Source organism: Anguilla rostrata, chromosome 14 (assembly GCF_018555375.3).
Source record: "Anguilla rostrata isolate EN2019 chromosome 14, ASM1855537v3, whole genome shotgun sequence".
Taxonomy (NCBI): Eukaryota; Metazoa; Chordata; class Actinopteri; order Anguilliformes; family Anguillidae; genus Anguilla; species Anguilla rostrata.
The window spans coordinates 30272957-30293096 of NC_057946.1; the positions used below are offsets into that span (position 1 = coordinate 30272957).

At 45.1% G+C, this 20140-nt stretch overlaps 1 protein-coding gene across 6 annotated transcripts in view; it reads right to left on the reverse strand.

Annotated features, from left to right (window-relative positions):
• Positions 1-20140, reverse strand: part of LOC135240042 (pre-B-cell leukemia transcription factor 3-like) — a 55008-nt gene that overhangs the window by 9825 nt on the left and 25043 nt on the right. For 5 of the 6 annotated variants that reach the window (XM_064309167.1, XM_064309164.1, XM_064309168.1 and 2 more), the window contains exons 4-7: positions 6756-6997; positions 3905-4095; positions 2972-3107; positions 1872-1901 (exon numbers count right to left, since the gene is read on the reverse strand). In XM_064309167.1, coding sequence (XP_064165237.1) covers positions 1872-1901; positions 2972-3107; positions 3905-4095; positions 6756-6997 — 599 coding nt within the window. The remainder of the gene's footprint in view (positions 1-1871; positions 1902-2971; positions 3108-3904; positions 4096-6755; positions 6998-20140) is intronic. The other variant, XM_064309165.1, reaches the window with a different exon arrangement.

The window sequence follows — 20140 nt, forward strand, 5'->3', positions numbered from 1 at the left end:
TAATTAGCAGCAACCCACAAATTGTGGGTGCACAGTTCAAGCCAATTAGCAGGCAATATAATAGGCCTAAAAAAAGGGCTACAAACAACAACGGGGCTGAACAATCTGCCTCAGCTGTGCTGCCCGGAGCTGAGGCTGTCCCTGTCCCTCAAAGGCTTTTGGAGAAGCTTGTCTGAACCTCTGACCTCTGACATTAAAGCATCCGAGCAGCCATCTCTGCTCTCCTCCCCCTCCGAGCATCACACGCCTGCATTATTCAATATGAGGGATGCTCAAGACATGCTCAAGTATGTAATTCATTGTTTTTGTATACCCAATAAACAAACACACCAAAAACAGTGCTCTTTGTTTGTGAGCAAAACAAAGTAATAGATATTTAACTGATAGTTTATTCTCAAGAATGGACAGAAAGGACAGCACATATTCATGTGACAGAACAACAAAAATAATGTTTATGAAGTATTTGATTTAATGAAGGAAAACGTGGAACTGTTTTGAACAAAAATGATTTTTTACATACAAATTCACAAGAGATATTCACTTGTAAGCCAGTTCTTGAAAGAAACACGGATTGTTATTTTTGGATGTAGTTCAGAATATCATAAACCCTAATAATATTAATAGGTATTAATAGGCTGATCTATTTCAACATTTTCAGCCAGTTTTATTCCATTCTATAAATGTTCAAAATATTTGAGGCTGAGGTCTCAAAAAGGTCCCTTGATTTCTGCTGGAAAAACAGGCTGCTCATCCACCTTCCATGAACGATATGATCTTCTACTGACGGCAAAGCTGTCAGCTGTGCATGCATGCGCATGCATGTGTACGCAATCACGCTCCACTCAGAGCCAGGTCACACAGCCTTGTTCTCATCCTTCTTGAACAGTCAGCTGCATTCGACAAAAGTCAACCACCGGATTCTTCCCACACCTCATGTGGTGATATCTTAGGCTTCACCCTCACATGGTTTCATTCATATCTTGCTGACCAATCCTACCAGGTGGGCTGGAGGGGATCTGTTCTCACCCCACCGCACTTCTTCACTGGTGTCCCACAGGGCTCAGTGCTCGGTCCTCTCCTCTTCTCACTTTACACGAAATCATTTACCTCAAGGCACGTCATACTGCTACGATGACGACGCTCTTTTCCTCATTTTCTCCCTCGAACATCAGGGTTCAGAACAAGTTCAGGCCTCTGCATGCCTGGCTGACACTGTAGCTTGAGTGCCCCGCATTTAATTTCAAACCACTCACTCTGGCATACCAACCTGTGAATAATATTGCATCTTCTTATCTTCAGAGAGTGATTACACCATACTGTCCATCTGAGCCTCTCCATTCAGCATCCTTCAGCAACCAGTTAGCTGTCCCATGTCTTTGAGCACCTGGCAGCTGCTCCTCCCAACCCAGCTCCTCTCTGTTCTCATTTGCTGATGGTGGAATGTCCTTCCCCAAACAGCCACAAAGGCCAAATCTTAGCTTGTTTCCGCCTAAAAACCCACCCTTTCATACTGCAAAGTTTTTAATAAATGAAAATCTAACCCTTCTCTGCCTTTATCTTGCAGGTCTTGAGCCATGGCATCACCTTGATGGTGGCAATTATTTGATAGTAATTTTGCTATCTGTAGCTCTAGTGGCGTTAAACTGCCAAATGGATAAACTGTACATTTTGTGCGTGTGTGTCTTTGTGTCTGTGCGTGTCTGTCTGCATGTGTGTACATGTGTGTATGTGTGAGTGCGTGTGTGCGTGCATGTGTCTGAGTATGTGTGTTTGTATGTGTACGTGTGTGTGTGTGCTTGCGTGCATGTGTGTGTGTGTGTGTGTGTGCACATGCATGTGTGTGGGTGTGTGAGAGAGAAATTGTGACATACCTGTGACACAGTGAAGGTGGTTCTCGCCCCCTAAGGGCAAAAAAGAACATCTTTTACAGAGACTGAGTCACCATGACCATGCCCAGAAAAAACTATCTTCCGACATCTGCCACCTTCCACAATACAGTACCCCCCAAAAAATCCATGGTGCTTTGTTAGGATAGCGGTCCATGGTGGGACAGCTGTTTTGACAACCATGGAGACGTATGGATGATGGGAATGAGGAGAGGGGGGACGACTGGTGTGTGGGGTGGGAGCCAAACAGCTGCATGGATTAGGACCAAACACCAGACTACCTAAAAGTGCTACAGTCCTACTTAGCCTTGTCTCTCACCCTCACTTAACCAAGAACACAACCTCAAAATTCCACAACATACTCCCCCATCTCAAGCAGGAACCACCCCACCGATGCCCCACAAGGCATGTGGCGCCACCTATGGGCTGGCAGCAGTGAGGAAAGAGAAATGGAGGGGTAGAGGCATGCAGAAGGATAACAGGGTTACAGGGGCAGAGGGATGGGTCAGAAGGGATGCGGGGGTTATAGGGGCAGGGGGGTCATAAGGGATGCGGGGGTTACAGGTGCAGAGGGAGGGGTAATAAGGGATGCGGGGTTATAGGTGCAGAGGGAGGGGGCAGAGGGGGTCATAAGGGATGCAGGGGTTATAGGGGCAGAGGGGGTCATAAGGGATGCAGGGGTTATAGGGGCAGAGGGGGTCATAAGGGATGCAGGGGTTATAGGGGCAGAGGGGGTAATAAGGCATGTGGGGGTTATAGGGGCAGAGGGGGTAATAAGGGATGCGGGGGTTATAGGGGTAGAGGGGGTAATAAGGGATGTGGGGGTTATAGGGGCAGAGGGGAATAAGGGATTGGGGGTTATAGGGGTAGAGGGGTAATAAGGCATGCGGGGGTTATAGGGGTAGAGGGGTAATAAGGATGTGGGGGTTATAGGGGCAGAGGGGGTAATAAGGGATGTGGGGGTTATAGGGGCAGAGGGGGTAATAAGGGATGTGGGGGTTATAGGGGCAGAGGGGGTAATAAGGGATGTGGGGGTTATAGGGGCAGAGGGGGTCATAAATGGAGGGCAGTTGTAAAACACTCACCTGGGACATGGTGATGCTGCACTTCTTGGCCAGCTCCTCTTTGGCTTCCTCACTGGGGTAGGGGTTAGACAGGTGGGAGTAGAAATACTCATTCAAAACTTCTGTTGCCTGCTTGCTGAAGTTTCGCCTTTTTCGCCTGGAAAACAAACAACACAAAAAAGACTGGATTGACCAAAGAACCTTTATTTTTTTACAAACAGATTTTCCTCAAAACTGAAATGTTGTTTCATTTGTGCAGGCAGGTGCACAGGTGCAGGTGCTAAATGAAGCAGACCAGGTGCTTTTGAGCAGTGAGACGGGTTGCACAGGCATGGGCAGGGTTACACACCAGCATTGGCAGACACTTATGGTCCTTCAGGGTTGCAGATATTCAGAAACAGTCCTTTAGCAGAATGTGACTCAACAGCCCTCTAAATTTACTTTCATAAAATAAGAACTTTATCACCTTGTCATTAAAGAAATCTTCAGAGTTAGTTTGATTTAAATTCACCCAATTGAAGAAATTATATTTTGATGCCCCTTTTATTATATTTTATCGCCCCTACAGGGAAACACGGCAGTAAATGTCTGCGCACACGCGCGCACACTCACAAACACAGACAGACACACATGCATGCACACACACACACACACACACACATAGACAGACACACATGCATGCATACACACACACACAGAAAGACACACACACACACAGACACGCATGCATGCACACACACACACACACACACACAGGCACACACACACACACACAGACAGACTCACATGCATGCATACACACACACACACACACACACACACAGACACACATGCATGCACACACACACACACACACACAGACAGACACACATGCATGCACACACACACACACACACACACACAGGCACACACAGACACGCATGCATACACACACACACACACACACACACACACCTGGCGTCGAGGAAGCGGGAGCGCAGGATCATGACGGCCTCGCAGGTGCTCTGCTTGAGCTGCATCTGGATGGAGCTGAACTTGCGGTGGATGATGCCCACCATGCGCTCGATCTCCTTGGGCGAGATGGGCCGGGTTCGAGACTGCTCCCTCAGCAGGTTCATCACGTGCGTGGTGAACTCGTTACAGGCCTAGAGAGAGCAGGGAAACATGGGACAGGCACATCAGAGCCTGGAGGACTCTGAAGCACCAACGAGGAGCAGAAACCATCCTCTTCATCCCAGAGTTAATGGACCATTCACTATGACGATGATGATGATGTTAGCTATAATGCCAGTGATGATGATGATGATCTTTTTGTTGTCGTTTTTGTTCTACTTCTTCATGTTACTATAAATAAATATTTCCCAGTCCGACAGGCTCAGTTTTGAAGGTTGAAATAGCACCCTGTCAGACAGGAGATGGGAATGACATGCTCTATCCTTGCTTAGTGAGGTACTGTAATGCTTTGATATGTGTAGTGTAGTGCAGCAGTTTAGGAGCTGGTTGCACAAGTTTTATACAGCTCTTGAGAAATCTTGATCTGAATTGTTTCATTTAACAAACAACCAGCTGCACAACTGGATGGTATGTCTAAAATAAGAAATAAAAGGAAGCCACGTGAGTTCCCTTGAAAAATGGCATCTCTTAAACGAATAATGTACCCTAAAGAAACGCAGTTAGTGGAGTTACTGACTACAGAAGTTCTCAGTCCAACACATATTGCCATGATCATAACTGAGAGGTGAGGCAGGGCTCCTTGAAACAGGGGGAGCTTCTGTTCTCTGCAGCTCTATCAGATGATCAGCAGTTCTGCAGACCAGGTGTGACCTGGATGAATTCACTGGCGTGGAGATAAATTCGGAGAGTGCGCTGACTGCATTCTTTTCCTCCCTCTCCATCTTTTCCGCTCACCCCTGTTTCTCTCCGGCTTTTTGTCTTCCTGCTGCGGAAACGCAAAGCCCGGTATTGGCTCGACAGACGGACATTTCAGCGACTCGATAAGCGGTCCGCCTCGAACACAAATGGCAGCTCGGGGCTTTTGGCTGCCGCCCAACGCCGGGTGACAGCTTTCCGTTAAATCGGTAGTTCGCTAATGATTAATTAGCACATCAGTTACGAGGAGTACATTTTGCTCATTACTCTGAAGCGAAATTCGTTGAGTATTCACATTTAGATGATTAGAATCAGGTCAACCCCGCCTTCGCCCGAAGACAGACGTCAGGAGTCAATGCAAAGCTGAGGCAAACTGTTAGCATATCCCCTCCTGCGTTCATTTCTGTTATTTAGCACTTCAGCTCTCCTTTTATAAATCTTCACAACAATGAATCGTTCTGACCACTCTCTCCTCTTAACGTTCGGTCCAGTAAGTGGTCTTCGACAGCAATGCACGCCAAAACAAAAAAAAAGTTCAGTTTGCTCAAAATGGTTTGAGGAAGTCAACTGTTTCTTTTTAACTGGGTTATGACAACTTATTTTTAAATGGACTGCTCAGTCGATTTAATAGTATTGCATTTCTGTTATATGGCACAGTAGGCCAACTGATCCCTTTGAACAGAATGATTGTAAAGAAAACGAGAGGTATTGGACGGTAAACAGTTTCAATCTCACGCAACCTGCCACCATGATCTGCCTGTGCATATGTGACCAAGTCAAATCTAAACGTAGTTATATAGGGCATTTTACATATGCAATCATGACTTTATACCCAAAAACAAACACAAGTGTGACAGTGGCAGTGGAAAAAGCTTGTTGGGAGGACAGACCCTGTCCTCCTCTGGTTCAGTGTTTTTTTTTTGCATACTATTATATCATAAGAGGCTTATTTTATGCCCTAGTTTAGGGGAACTTAGGGCTCTATAAATGGGATTTTTACATTTCAGCAGCTGGAGCCTGAATCTACTGACGGGGGCAGAGAGAGAGAGAGAGGGGGGGGACTAAATCTTAAAGCAAATGAAGGATTAAAGAGGCCCCAAGTGGGTAAAGAAGCCATATATCTGCGGTCCGTTTGTAAATCTTACTTAATGACATCTTGCGGTGTTTTTCTGGTTATCAATCGGAGAGAGTGCTTTGCAGAGAACCTTTGATAATGCTATGAATTTAAGATAGACTTTCACCACTGTTATTTACAGTTGCAATAATGTGGACTTATATCGTCTTATTCAATAAGCGCAATGCAAGGGGAGTCATATCCACACAGCAAACTCCTCCATGGAGCTAACTGGCACTCAGCTGAACAACTATCTACATGAAGGCTATTCCTAAAAACAATGTACTACTGGCGACACTTAGAACGTTAATAAGTGTAGGCCTAATACAACATTTATTTAGTAATTTCCTTCTCACTCTTGCTGTGCCGCACAGAACTCTGGGAAAGTGGGCAGTGCTAACTCTGGAATAATGGCCTGTGGTAAAATATTGTAAATAGTACAGGGTATTATGGATCAAATTTACTTATTAATTTGAAGACAGATAACGTTGTTCGTTTTTTGTACGTTAAATAAAGCGTGACAAATTTAAAAGAAAAAGCAGGGAAGCACTATATTTTCTTGTAGAAAGAACAAAAAACATGGTCTTGGTTAGATTTTTTTCTTCCACTGTATAATGTGTATATGAGATTATTACACTATGAAAAGTACTCTATAAATAAAATGTGTCATTATTTAGTCTATAACCTCTTCTGCCTTTCTCAGTATAATAAGACAGGTTTGTAGGGTTTGTTTTAGGACACCTGCAATGTCCCCACTTGGTTGTTTGTAATTCCCCAGATTTGGTGCTGTAGGTGTGAGAAAGGGACACGCCCGGCCCTCACCTGCTCGTACTTCTCCAGCTCGGTGTGGTAGATCTGGCGGATCTGGCCGAGCTTGGCGCGGTAGTCCGAGTGCTCGATGGAGTTCTCCGCGACGACCCCGGCGGCGGCGGCTGCAGTGGCGGCCGCAGAGGCCCCGCCCCCTTTCTCAGGGCCGGACACGCCCTCCGCCAGCAGCATGTTGTCCAGCCGCATCAGCTGGGGGTCCGGCAGGTCCTCCTCCTGGGCGCCACGGATACTGAGGCCTGGAGGGGGCGACAGAGAGCCACGCTCACGGTCAGAGATCCCAGACCAGCCGCAGGCCAGAACCGATCAGAACCACAGAACAGACCCGAGAGACAGAGGACCTGCATCTACCACCCCAGCTACAGCCAATGGCAGCAGGCAACCGTCATTTCCTTAACATCAGCGACACAAAGCATGCTGGGAGATTAAACACAGGGATGCCACGCCGGTTCATCTCAATGTTCTTTATCATTCAATCTCTCGCTTGCCTGCCGCATTTGTGTAACGACTTCGCTGTTACACTTGTGTTGGTATCGGTAGCATGGCTAGCATAATCAGAAGGGATGTTGGTGCATTCACGCCGTTTTTATAATGAACCCCAGAGCTTTTGAGCTGTTAATGTTCCATTCAGAGGGCACAGTTACTGCGGACACATTTCTGCTGTCTTTCTCTATCCCTCTCTCTTCCCATGCATTGTATTTCCTTTCTCTCTCCTTGCCCTCTTCGCTCTCCCTCACTTTGCTCTCTTCCTTTCTTTCCTTCCCCCTCTCTCCCTCTCTGTCCTTATCCACACCATTCTCCCACTCTGAAGAATACTGTAGGATAATGAATCCCTCTCCATATTGCACATGATGTTAATCAACCCTCTTAATCACGCCGCACATTTCATTAAGGCTGGTGTGCAGAAACCTGAGAACAGAGGCAGCATTTCCACTGTGTGGGGAAAGAGGGGCTCTTGCTGCAGTGATGTGGACCAATAATCTCACTCCTTTACCTACAGGCCGAGCGTCTCAACGGATCCTAATTCTCCTACACTCAGGGCAGGCACACAGGGCCAGAGTCCATTGGCGCACCATGGCCACACTATGCCCACAGCACACCCACACCATGCCCACAGCACACCCACACCATGCCCACACTATGCCCACAGCACACGAGCACCATGCCCACACCATTCCCACAGCACACCCACACCATGCCCACACCATGCCCACAGCACACCCGCACCATGTCCACACTATGCCCACAGCACACCCACACTATGCCCACAGCACACCCACACCATGCCCACACTATGCCCACAGCACACCCACACCATTCCCACAGCACACCCACACCATGCCCACACTATGCCCCCAGCACATGAGCACCATGCCCACACCATTCCCACAGCACACCCACACCATGCCCACACTATACCCACAGCACACCTACACTATGCCCACAGCATTGAATATGAGACACACCTACACACATGCATGCGCACACACACCTGTGTGACTTAACCAGACCTTTTAATATAATGGACATAAATCAGAGTTTCTTTTCAACAGAGATCGTGGGCAATAAAAAGCTACTTGACTCCAGCTATATAATATCGGGGGCTTCCTGTTAGCAGTAATGCGGGCATCCACAGCTCTGAAAAAGCTGAGGGAGACATTTCAGAGTGACATATAATCCTGCTAGAAGCCCCGACCGGGCGACTTTACTGGCCATTTTCATCAAACACGTCCGTTTCCATTAAGAGAATCAGCAGAACAATGATGGGAACGAACTCTCCCAAAGCTCCATCTCTACCACAGATGTGCTGAGAGACGCAAACATCCACCATTCAGGCATGGGTCAAACACATATGTTAAATGCTCCAAACTCTTCAGAAGCCATTGGATTTTTAAAACCGTCCAGCAGATCCATGAACACTTTTAATTGAAACATGTTCCATGTTTTAGTTGCAAAACATAGTTATAGTTACAAAAACCAGCATGTGCAGTGGTTCCCTAGGATGTGTGAGAGCCACTGGTTCTTCAGTCAACAATATTAAAAGTACAACATTGACATTTATTTCATATTCGATACTTTTAAATTCCTATAATGTATTTCAATAAATGAGTAAAAACCTGACCTGAATGCTCATCTTACAGTACAGGCAACATTTTAGCAGGCCAACTGCAACTCGAGAGAATCTGACATTTTCACGGCTTTAGAAGGAATTAAACATGATTCATTTCTAACTCTCATCAGAGTAGAGAGAGCTACTGAACTGTCATGCTTCCGACAAGAGTTTTTTTCTCTTCTGAATTTCATTGAGTTTATCAGTACATTCACAAAGGACTGCACAATATTGGCCTTTTAAACGTGGCTAATAACATTTTAGATTAAAAGGCAAATAAAAATTTCACAACTTTAAAGGCGTTCCAAAGAAGAAAAAAAGGATTTTGTCTGATTATATTCGCGCTTAATCTGACAGCGCTATGTAGCCAGTTCAAAGCACTGAGCCGCAGTGAAATACTGTTTTCCTTGCGCCTCTTAACCAACAGGAAATATGTGTCTGACGTGCGAAATCCTGCATTTAAGGAAAAAAAAAAAAAAAAAAAAAGCTAATACAAAACTCCGACTAGGGCACGTCAAGCGGATTAATATAATAGGCTAATAAAAAAACGTATGAAAAATCCAACCGGCATTTCTGAGCCGCGGTGGCTGGTAGAGAATGAACTGTTTACACGGCAGACCAAAGGACCAGTCTGCAGAGGTGCGGAGATAGCGCGAGCCGCAGACAGCTCCTGGACAGCGGAGGAGGGAAACGGTTGCCGTTTATCACACAGGCCCGTCATCACAGCCAGAGCGACTACGTTATATACCCTATCTTCCACACAGGAAGATTAAACGCGCAGTAGCGACTTGCCTCCGTTGGTTTTCTGGTGTGTGTAGAGTGTATGCGTATGCGTTTTTGTGTACGTTGAACATGTGCAAGCAGAGAAAGAGATATTTTGTATGTGTGGTTTGTACCATGGCAATTTGAACTCTTCGGACTGCTGAAGCCCCTTTCATTTGTTAATAAATCAGATTTGACAGCACAAAGGCAAACAGAAGATTCATTCATTGTGTTTTGCTTCCTCATTTAGAAACAAAACAGAAAAATTAATGAAACAGCACCCAACACATTATATAATTTAACAGCCCCCTTCCAGTTTAATTAAAGCCCCCAGGCTATACACATACACAATTGCAACCAGTGGTTAGGTTATTTATATGGCCTAATTCATATTTCAAGTTGAATATGTGTGTCCAAAATGAACCGGACAGAACTGATTTAGAAAGGATGAGGTAGCACACACCTACATTCTGAAGACATTTTACTCGCTGAAAATGAAATTCAGCACAGCTCTGTAGTTCCTGGTCAAATTTGTAGTAGTACGGATCAGAAGACAAAAAATGAAAGTTGTTTAAAGAAAAAAGAGTGGTGCTGTCCTGCATACAGTACACCCATACAGAATGGCAGAGTGAGTTTGTTTCTGTACATAGAGTGACATACAGTCAAGGTCTCCCACAAGTTACAGAAGCCCCCTGGATTCAAGAATAATTTCCTGCATTCCTGCTAACAATGTAAAATATCCTAGAAATATGTTTTCCATCACGTTAGAATAACCAGCTTAAGGCAAATGCTTTTCAGTGAATGTGTGAGGTACGATGATGTGTCAATCATGCTTCTTAGCACTCTTTCTTTATTGCATCCTTATTGCAAGGGTTATGGCTTTTATTGAGCTTATAAAGGTTCTACGAAGAGCCACTTCCTGTAAAGTGTGGCCATTCACTTAATGCTGTCACAGCAACTGCAAACGGCACAGAATCGGGGGGGCATCCTGGGCGGGTGTGACCTGCTCCTTCAGGGACCTGCTCATAACTACTCATTTACTCACTCACACATAACCAGCCGTTTGTTACTTTTATTAGTGTACTGTTGCTCCGTACGTTATTATTAGCAGTAGCATTATTGCACTATTACCGTTCACTGTGTATGTGATATTTGCTTTCAGCAGTGTACCATAACAGTGTATTTTCTTAATTACTCTTTTCAGAATGTGTTTATGCACATTTGTTTTTTCTGTACTGATTATTTGGAAAAAAGCTCATACTGACACAGGCTGTTATATTAATGTGCACATTAATTACATTTCATATTTCTGGGGAGTACATAATTATTTCTCCCCCAAGTTATATCAGACATCTGTTCTGCAGGATGTCCATGTGTAATTGGTTATGTATTTCAAAACAAACCACAAAGGCCGCATCTCAAAATGATCTAAGTTAAACCATGTTTAACCAGGATAAATGTATCTTTCATATATATATATATATAACCCGAAAGTTATTTAATGCAGGTGTTCCCGCTGGCTCCTGATGTTTCTTTTTGGGGATATTACTTTTGGGGAAAACAATGTGAGAAATCCCATCATCACAACTCAAAGAAAGTTTATGTGAAAATGAAAATGAAACCAAATGTTCTTACCAATCCCAAAGACTGGTTCTGCAGTTCGGAACACACGCAACATGCTATGTATTTGCCATTTTTATAGCAACCAGGCAGAAGCTAGTAGGCTACTAGAAGCTAGTGGGGGGGGGGGGGTATTTCCTCATTTGCAGTAATTGACAGCGGCAGGTTTAATTGTGAAGAAAATATGAAGTTGTCGGGGGTGTAAAAGCTGGCAGTTGAGCGCAGAGAACGTGCCACTTTGTGTGGGGGGTGCTCAGCTGCGGAGCGCAGCCTGCTGGGGAGCGCTGAGGGACGCTAACAGCACACATAGCGGGTTCAGACGGAGACCGCCACGGTTCAGCTCCCGAAACAGGAGTTCAGGCGACCTGTTAATGAGTTACTGTCTTGAGACTCTGCAGCCTTTTGTTTATGCACCTGAATATTTGTGTTATGCTTGGAGTAGACCTATTCAGCCATGTCATAACATCACAATTCATGTACACAAGTGTGCTTCCCCAAAATTAAGGAAATAAGCCAATTCAAGTTTTTTTTCCCTATTTGCAACTGAAGGTAGAAAATTACATATATTTAAAAATAGCTACACAAACATTTGCTCATTTATTTTGGTCTGAGGTGCCCGGTTGATAATGGCAATCTCAGACAGTTGCTTAATGCTAGAGCCCAAGAGGATCCAGGCTTGCGTAAATGGCTGTGAACACACGGTAAAGACTGCACATCCTCCCAAATGCAAAACCAGATTCTGAGTTTAACGGCAAACAGCATAATTTGAGACACCAGCGCCACAGTTGAGAAGTTGCCTCTGCTCCAGTATTCCAAAATAAATTATTGAAACCAGGATATTGCAGGCACTGAGCAGGAAGCAATATGCAGCACATACGCATATCGTGATTTGGTCCCCCCATGAGGTCTTCCTGGGGTTTTATGAAGTGTCTTCCACGACGAGTAAAAATCTGGCAAACAGCCACAGATGTGTTGCTGCATTCGAGTTTGCCACTGTCTGGTCTCCACGGACACATGCATGACGGAGCAGCAGATACGCCAGGAAGCAGTAAAAGAGCACAGGCCGGGATACAGGAGTTACAGCCGCTTGCTTTATATGTTCACTGGGGCCCGCACTGTGTAAACTTAGTGTCACAGATGGCACGCGCTGTTCCCTGCATCGCAAGCGATAGCCCGAAGACAGGTCAACAAACTGGGCTGCCAATATAGTCAGTCAGGCAAATACAAGATACTGTCCTAACACATTGCGAAGTCCCAACAGCCATCTGTCAAAGCCCTGAACCCCTTCTGTCCAGCTAGATGGACTGTGAGGACACCAGCAGTTCAGCCAGCGCATGGCCTTCACGAGGCTGTGCTGCTCAGTCTTGGGGAAAACAACATTTATAAATAACTAGTTATTCTCTTGCCCTATACGGCCGGCAAGAATAGGAAAGATGCACCAGAAAGGGCATATAAATCCAGGAAGAAGACTTTATATTGTATAAAAAATGCATGGGGAGGACCCCAGACCCCCCCCCATTTAGTTAGTCCACCCCACCTTGAAAATGCTTCTTATGACCTTGGCAGCTAAAACTACCATCAATCCAAAGACGCCCTAATAAGGGACGCCTTAAAGTTGCAAGGATCGAACAACTAATTTCATGAAAGGACTCTAAGAACATTCAGGCAGCATCCAGTGTTTTCGGAGAACGAAAAGCCAGATGCAGAAAAAAGAACAAAACCGCAGATAGGCAGAGGAAATACAGGGTGTGAGAGGAAATGTAGGAAGGAGAGAAACAAAGCAGTTGCAGATGGACAGAAGAAGGGAAGAAAGGAGAGGAACAAAGCAGTGTCAGACAGACAGAAGGGTGAAAAACACAGGCAGACAGGCTGAGAAAAGCGTGTGGATTATGAGAAAGAGGAGGAGTGTCCTCTTCCCAGAAACCTACCTCAGTGTCAAAGCACGAGACGCAGAGTTAGCAGAAAACGACTATGATGAGGATCTGATGTCTGACATTAAGAAGGCTTTCCAGGGACGGGGACCAAGAACACACAGTGGGAAGATTTCTTCCCATTGGGGAGTTTTTTCTCCCCACTGGGAGTTTTTTTTTTACCTTATGTACCTGCTATTTGGGGGTTCAGGCCTGGTGTTCGCTCTGTCTTTTGTCTTGCTACTCTATAAAACATCTGTAGCAGTTCTCTGTAAAAAAAAAAAGCGCTATGCAAATAAAACTGAATTAAAATTTAATCGGTGAATAAAATGCTAAGAGCAAAGATCAAACTACAACGAGGATGATACATTTTTGTTTAAAGTACATTCTATCTATAAATAAAAATGTATTGACCAAGTGCATTTTATAAAAAAAGAAAAGTTGGCAAAACCTTGATTATGTTTACAACATTAGATGTGCTATTACATTGTTTTTTCTTTTAACTGTGCAAACAACTTCAGTTGAAGCTATTTTGTTCAGTAAAAAGCATAATATGTAATATGTAAGAAAAATTCAGAGTGTAGCTGTTGTTTGTTATCTCTTGGAAAGAACCACAGTACCATAACAAAGGATAAACTTGTTGTCTCATGTCCTGGAGAAAGTCCAGAACAAATCCAAATAAAGTTTGCACTTTTGTTAAAAAAAATCTCCAAACTGCTGTCAAAAGTGGTGTGTTTTTTTCCTGAGTTCTGCAGGGGCTAATAGGGGAATGCATCGTGAATTCAAGAGGCTTTTATTGTCTCCCTGTAGAGCCCAAACGCTGTCGCGCACTGCAAGCAGCTTAGAATTCCTCTCATGCAATATAAATGAACTCTGATGTCACTCTTTTTTAAATAAGCTTTTCATCACATTTTAAATATTCATTCGCTTAACGGGACTTGCCTGTTATTGTAAACTCACGCTCCAGTGTTATTTTTACCTCCGCGTAGCTCAGCACTTGGTGCCAGGGCTTACAGTAGCAGATCCGAACCCGCAACCTCAGGCACTGATGCAGGCCAGTCTTGCACCCAATGACCATCATATTATAACATTCTGAGACAATATGTGTAGTGCAGTGTGTGTGTGTGTGTGTGTGTGTGTTTGTGTATGTGTGCATGTGAATGTGAGTGTGTTTGGTTTGTTTGCATTGGTTTAGCAAGGTCTTAAAATAAATGCAAAAAGCTGCACAGAAAAAGTAACCAATGAGGTGGGTGGGGGTGGAGGGGCATAAAACAAAAGCAGGCTGCCAGGAGTGTGCCCCCCTCCCCCCCCTTGTGTTAAACAGTGAGGGAGGGCACAACTCCACAGTGACTGTCAATCACACTCCCGCTCGCCATTACTTTCCTCCGTTTGAATAAGGAGCATGCAGTGCAGTGTGGGATACACAACCACCCGAGCCCCCTGGTATATTCAACACTGGGGAAATGTGTATGAATACATAAATAAATAGCACACTGATGGAAGCGAAACACACAAGCCTCCATTATTACTGGCGCAAAATAAATACACCCCCCTCCCCCCCACCTTTAAATCACTTCAGCTCCATTTCCAAGTATAATTTAATCTCCTTCCGCCACACTTGATGCTTACTTCATCACGGCACAATGACAGATTAAAAAGTCGCTGAATTAAATATTAAAGAGGACTGCGGGCAGACCTCTCCTATTTTTTGAGGAATAAGACATTTGGAATTCAGACGAGAGATGAGGAACCTAAATGCATATATTATACTGTACGGGATGAAACGCGTGAACACAGACTCGCACAGGCATGCACGTGCACACACGCACACTCTCACCTCCGTGCACGCTCTTTTACAGAAGTCAGCGGCTCTCGCCCAGGTTATTAAATACCGCATTCTCTCCCTTTCTCCTCTCATTCAAACTGAATTCCTCCATCTCTCCATTCCTCCATCAGTCCCTTTCTCCCTCTCTCTGTTCAGGCCTCGTCCAGTGGCACAGGTCCTGAAACCATCTGAAGAGTTTGCCTCCCTTTGAATATCTGTGAATCTGAGAGAAGCCAGCAGCTGTCCTCTGGGGCCAGGAGCAGACTGCACTCATTATAACACCATTACTGCCTTTACGCCTGCTCCCATTAATTGATCCAATGCATCAAAGGGCACTGGCAGGTTTAATGACTGCAAACAAGACTGCTGATTTTGTCTCAGAATTGACATTAATTGTATATGCAAAGTGTAATTACAGACGTGTTGCAGACAGGCAAGAACACAGATTTTGAGATTTTTTGTGACGAAGCATCATAAACACACATTGATTTAGCAACTCCTGCCAAAAGTCAGTAAAAGCAAACTCTGCAGATCGTCAGGGTGCACACCTGTCGCTTCACGTTGTTAATTTGTTGTGCCTGCTTAATCTTAACAACCCTTCTAGTCTGTGGTTTGTGCTCCAGGAGCCTTGGTTCAGACTAAAACAACTCTCAAACCACAGGGAGCCAGTGACATTTCAGATAAAGTGGACAAAACTTCCAGAATGGCATTAATCAGGCTGTCTCCGATTTTCTAGCATTAACAAGGTAAAACTTACTGAATAGGGCTATGGCTACGACCCCCTTCTGAGTGATTTCACATCCTTTTCAAATCTTATTATTATTATTATGATCTGAAGGCTGTTATTCAATGAGGGGTCTGATACTCTTTATATATAGAAAGAAAGAATCATACAGTACTCAGAGAATGTAGTGCACGCCACTGTAAATGATTTTCTATTGTGTATGACTGCAACAGAGCTTTATACTGGCCTGGCAATAAAGTGTAACTGATTTGAACTGTGAGATGAAATCAAAGAAAAAAGAGGAAGAGTTATGAGAATACACTGGTTGCCGAGGGAACGCTGCCACACACTGTTGCAGAAATTCAAGAGGACACACAAAAAGCACTGCGAATAAACCAGTAATGCAGGAATGTACACAGCTTATACGAGTATGAGTCAAGGAGGGATTAAACAGTCTCTATCAGAGTAATATTCTCTCTGTCATATTTGATTTAACAATGAACTACGGCAGTGAACCCAGAACTGCTGATTTAACACATTTCACACAAACATTAAAAAAAATTATTTGTTTGACCTTTCACCTTCCTCAACACCCCACGGGGCAGTTAGCGGTACTTTTATTTTAGTGGGAGGCGATCTGGGGCCGCTAAGCCGATGCCTTTACAGCCCCGCTGGGATCTTCCTCAAGCTGTTAGCGGCGGTCGCGGATGCCCATGGCGCTCAGCCCAGGCCGCTGCACAGGGCTGGGAGCTGCTTTCACGCTCCTTTCACCTTAAAGGGGGCTGCTGGGTGGCTCATCCTGTTAAGGCACTTCTTTGTGGTGAGAGGAGACTTGGCCAGTGAATTAGCACACACCATGTGTTGTTTTTAGTTGGGGTGTAGCAATGGTAAATGTTACTACAATGTAGTACAAATGTTACTACAAAATGTGACGCAGTGGTATTTTACGCAGTGACATGGGAACAACTGGAACTGTTGCCTTTGGGGACAAAGAAGACTTAAGAGTACTTTCATAGTAAATTTTGTGCTCCAGTCCAGTACCACACTGCTCCAGCCAATCCCAGCGCAGCAAACTCTATGGCCCCGCCTCTGCAGTCACAGCCTGCCAACTTCATCCCAAGCCCCACTCTCCCTCATTCTCCAGATGCAGCCTAATTTCCTGTGACTTGCCTAATTGGCCTAATTAAGGATTAATTGTCATTAATTATTCACACATAAGCTCGTCACAAATCACGGGGGGAAAACCTAACGCCTCCTGCGAATGCCCAGGATGCTCTGGGCTCCTGAATCCATCGTCTGCTGGCGAACCCCCCGTCCCGTCCTGCCCTCCAGTACCCTCACATGCAAAGCACAGCTTCGCCCTCCGGGGGGCGCACTTCACCTTATGATTCAACCAACCTGGGGCGCAGTAACACCCCCTGTGGCTCACCACTGAGTCCTGAGTGACTACACCAGGACTGCCACAGGGTTACCCGCGGTTACCGATAACATCCCACAGTTTGAGAGGGGGTTTGGGATGAGTGCAGCTCCACTCGTTCTCTCGCACCTCGCACTCCTCTGGGTGGTGGGGGTGCCCGCGCGGGGTCTGCCTGCACCGGCAGCACATGAAGCGCTCTCTCCAGACGCACGGACTGCGCAGCTCAGCCGGTGGACCGTGGAGGGAACATTAGCAGCGGCTGGTAGAACTGAGGACATGCAAGGCAGTCTGAGCGGGGTCCGGATGTACGTGTGCGTGTTTTTGCATTTGTATGTGCATGCAAGCAAGTGTTAATGTGCAGATGTGGGTGTGTATGCATGATTGTGTATAAGAGAGAGACAGTATAATACTGTTGAACTGGCTTTCTCTCTGTGCTATAGCTCCAGTGTGTCACAGTACTGGCTGATGCAAACAGCCTCCCACTGCTGACAGTCAATAGTTACCAATCAATACTACAGCCCAGGTACCTTTTTGTTTCCGTTCCAACAAGCGCCTCACACCTGCTTGTTATCATTAGAGACACAAAGGCAATATGTAACCTTTCAAAGGCAGTAGGGCTGGAGAGAAAGAGAGGAGAGAGAGACTAAAAGAGAGGGAGTGAGAGAGGCACTGAGATACAGATAGAGAGTAGCAAGGTTAATGAAAGAGGGAGACATCTCTCCTCAGTCTGCAAAGAGAATCCACACACACGTGTGCACTTGCAAATAAATAAATAAATATAAATCAATGGCTTAGATACGCAAGGGAGTGTCAGAATTATCCCTCAGACGAGAGACAGAGAGAGAAAAAGATGGATTCTGGGGAATCCAGATCTTCATCTATAGACACTTACAAGCAGGTTATGATAAGCCCCACTCTCAGGCAACAGGGGCACAGAACAACCAGACTTCACCCCCACTGCCCCAATGAGCACTAGCAGACTCTGACACTGACACCTGGTTGATTTAGAGGATTTAATGGTGACATCAAACCCAAAGACCTCATAGTAACGACTGCAGACCAGAATGTGTGCCTAACCAATCAGCAGGCCAACAATTGTGCTGTAGAGACCTGTGTGTCCTCAGTGCAGGCAGACCGGCAGACACCTCAGTCACTTCCAGGATCACAGAGTGCTTGCAGATACATAATTAGGGCCACCAGTCTATCTCCACCACGTGACCTGCTAAGACTGAAACGTCTGTTTCAATGGTTAAATAGTTTCTAATTGTCAAGTTTATTTAAAAAAATGAGTTGATCAAATATGAGGAGAGTCAGGATGGAAAGTGAACATGGATGGATGTTTAAATGCTACGAAAATCATGTCTTTGAGAGAACGAGTGAAGCAGTATCCACCTGGTACACTGCATGCAGACGGATTGAATTCATTTTGCACAACTTCCAGTTTATCAGTACATCCCAAAAAGCTAACAATAGACTGACATTTAAAAATGAAGAAGCATGAACTGAGGTCTGAGATCAACACTGAGGGGGAATCATCTGTCAGCAGTGGATAAGACAGCCTTGAGCGGCAACATAATGTCATTCAGGATTTAACAGATGCATTCTTAAGTGCAAAAGCTGACCATCTCAAACTGGTGCCATTTTAAAACAAGTATGCAATTAATGGTGGGGGGGGGGGGGGCAATTCGGTCAGCTCGACAGCTTTGACGGAAGTACGTGCTGCCGACCGCTACTTTGCATAAAATAAAAATTCAAGAACTGACTGAAACAACTGATAGCATATCTGTGGTGATGGACGAACAACAGGCATAGACAATTGTGTTTTACTACTTACGTCTTCAATCTCACATCGATTCAGTATCTTGCGACGGTGCACTAACTGCCGATTCCTCAGTGGGAAGCGTCAAACTGCTATGATTACAATATTTATTTGAAAATGTGACTGCATGTGCTGACGCGCGGTTATGAGAAGTTAGACATCCTAAAGCTGTGCAATCATGCTGAATGCATTGCCCACATTGCTAGCCAGTGTTGTACCAATGACAAACTTGGCACTCAAGAAGCCAGCATTGCAACAATGGGGAGATCAGTCATTATCTCCATTCAGGAGCAGGCTTATCATGTGGGGAAGGGGTGTTTGATCTGGCTTGTAAACACCAACAGTCAGGCATGAATGGTAAATTACTATAAAATATCCCTGAGCTATGAGGGAACTGTACAAAAAAGACACAACAAACTACATTAGGGAATAACTAATTCAGTTTTTTCATCCACGGTAAAAGCCTTAAGGCAAATTTGTTCTGTTGTTCTTTTTTTCTTCCCCCCCCCCACCTCATGCACTACATGCACAAACCCTCACATCTGTTCCAGCTGAATTTTCTCAATTAGGGAAACACAAATACAGACTAAGGAGAAGCATTTTTCTGTTGTCCCATTTCATTTCCTCTCTTACATTGGCATAGATATAGATCTATGCAGGAAATAAAATGACATCTGCTTTAAGTCCTCAGGAAAACGGATTTGTTTCATGTGGTCCTGACCTCCTGCCTGGCATTTATTCACTTTCTTCAGACAGGGGGAAAGGAGACAGAGTTACAGACAGAGATGGGATTAAAGATTGAACTCTAAGTGCTAAAGGCTAAGAACTGTTTCCATCGTGCATCTAGAAAGATGCTACATTTACAGAATGGGTATTTAAATCTACATTCCTCACATTGACCATACTTTCAAAACAAGGATGTAGTTAACGGGAGATGCCTGTGCCTTTAAACTAAAAACTAGCTTTGTTCAGTCATTCAGCCCCATTAATGAGGAATAACGAGGCAGCACATCAGAACACCTGCAGCTTCAACAAAGGTAGAGACAGCAGACTTAAAGAGTTCACCCCCTACTTTTCTCCCATCTGCACCATCCGATCACGCTCCTGTCCCTGCAGCGCCCTGCCACCCGGCACCTCCTTCCTGTCTGCGGAGGAGCGCGCCTCACGCGCATCTGGACCAGGTGCACTGCAGGCG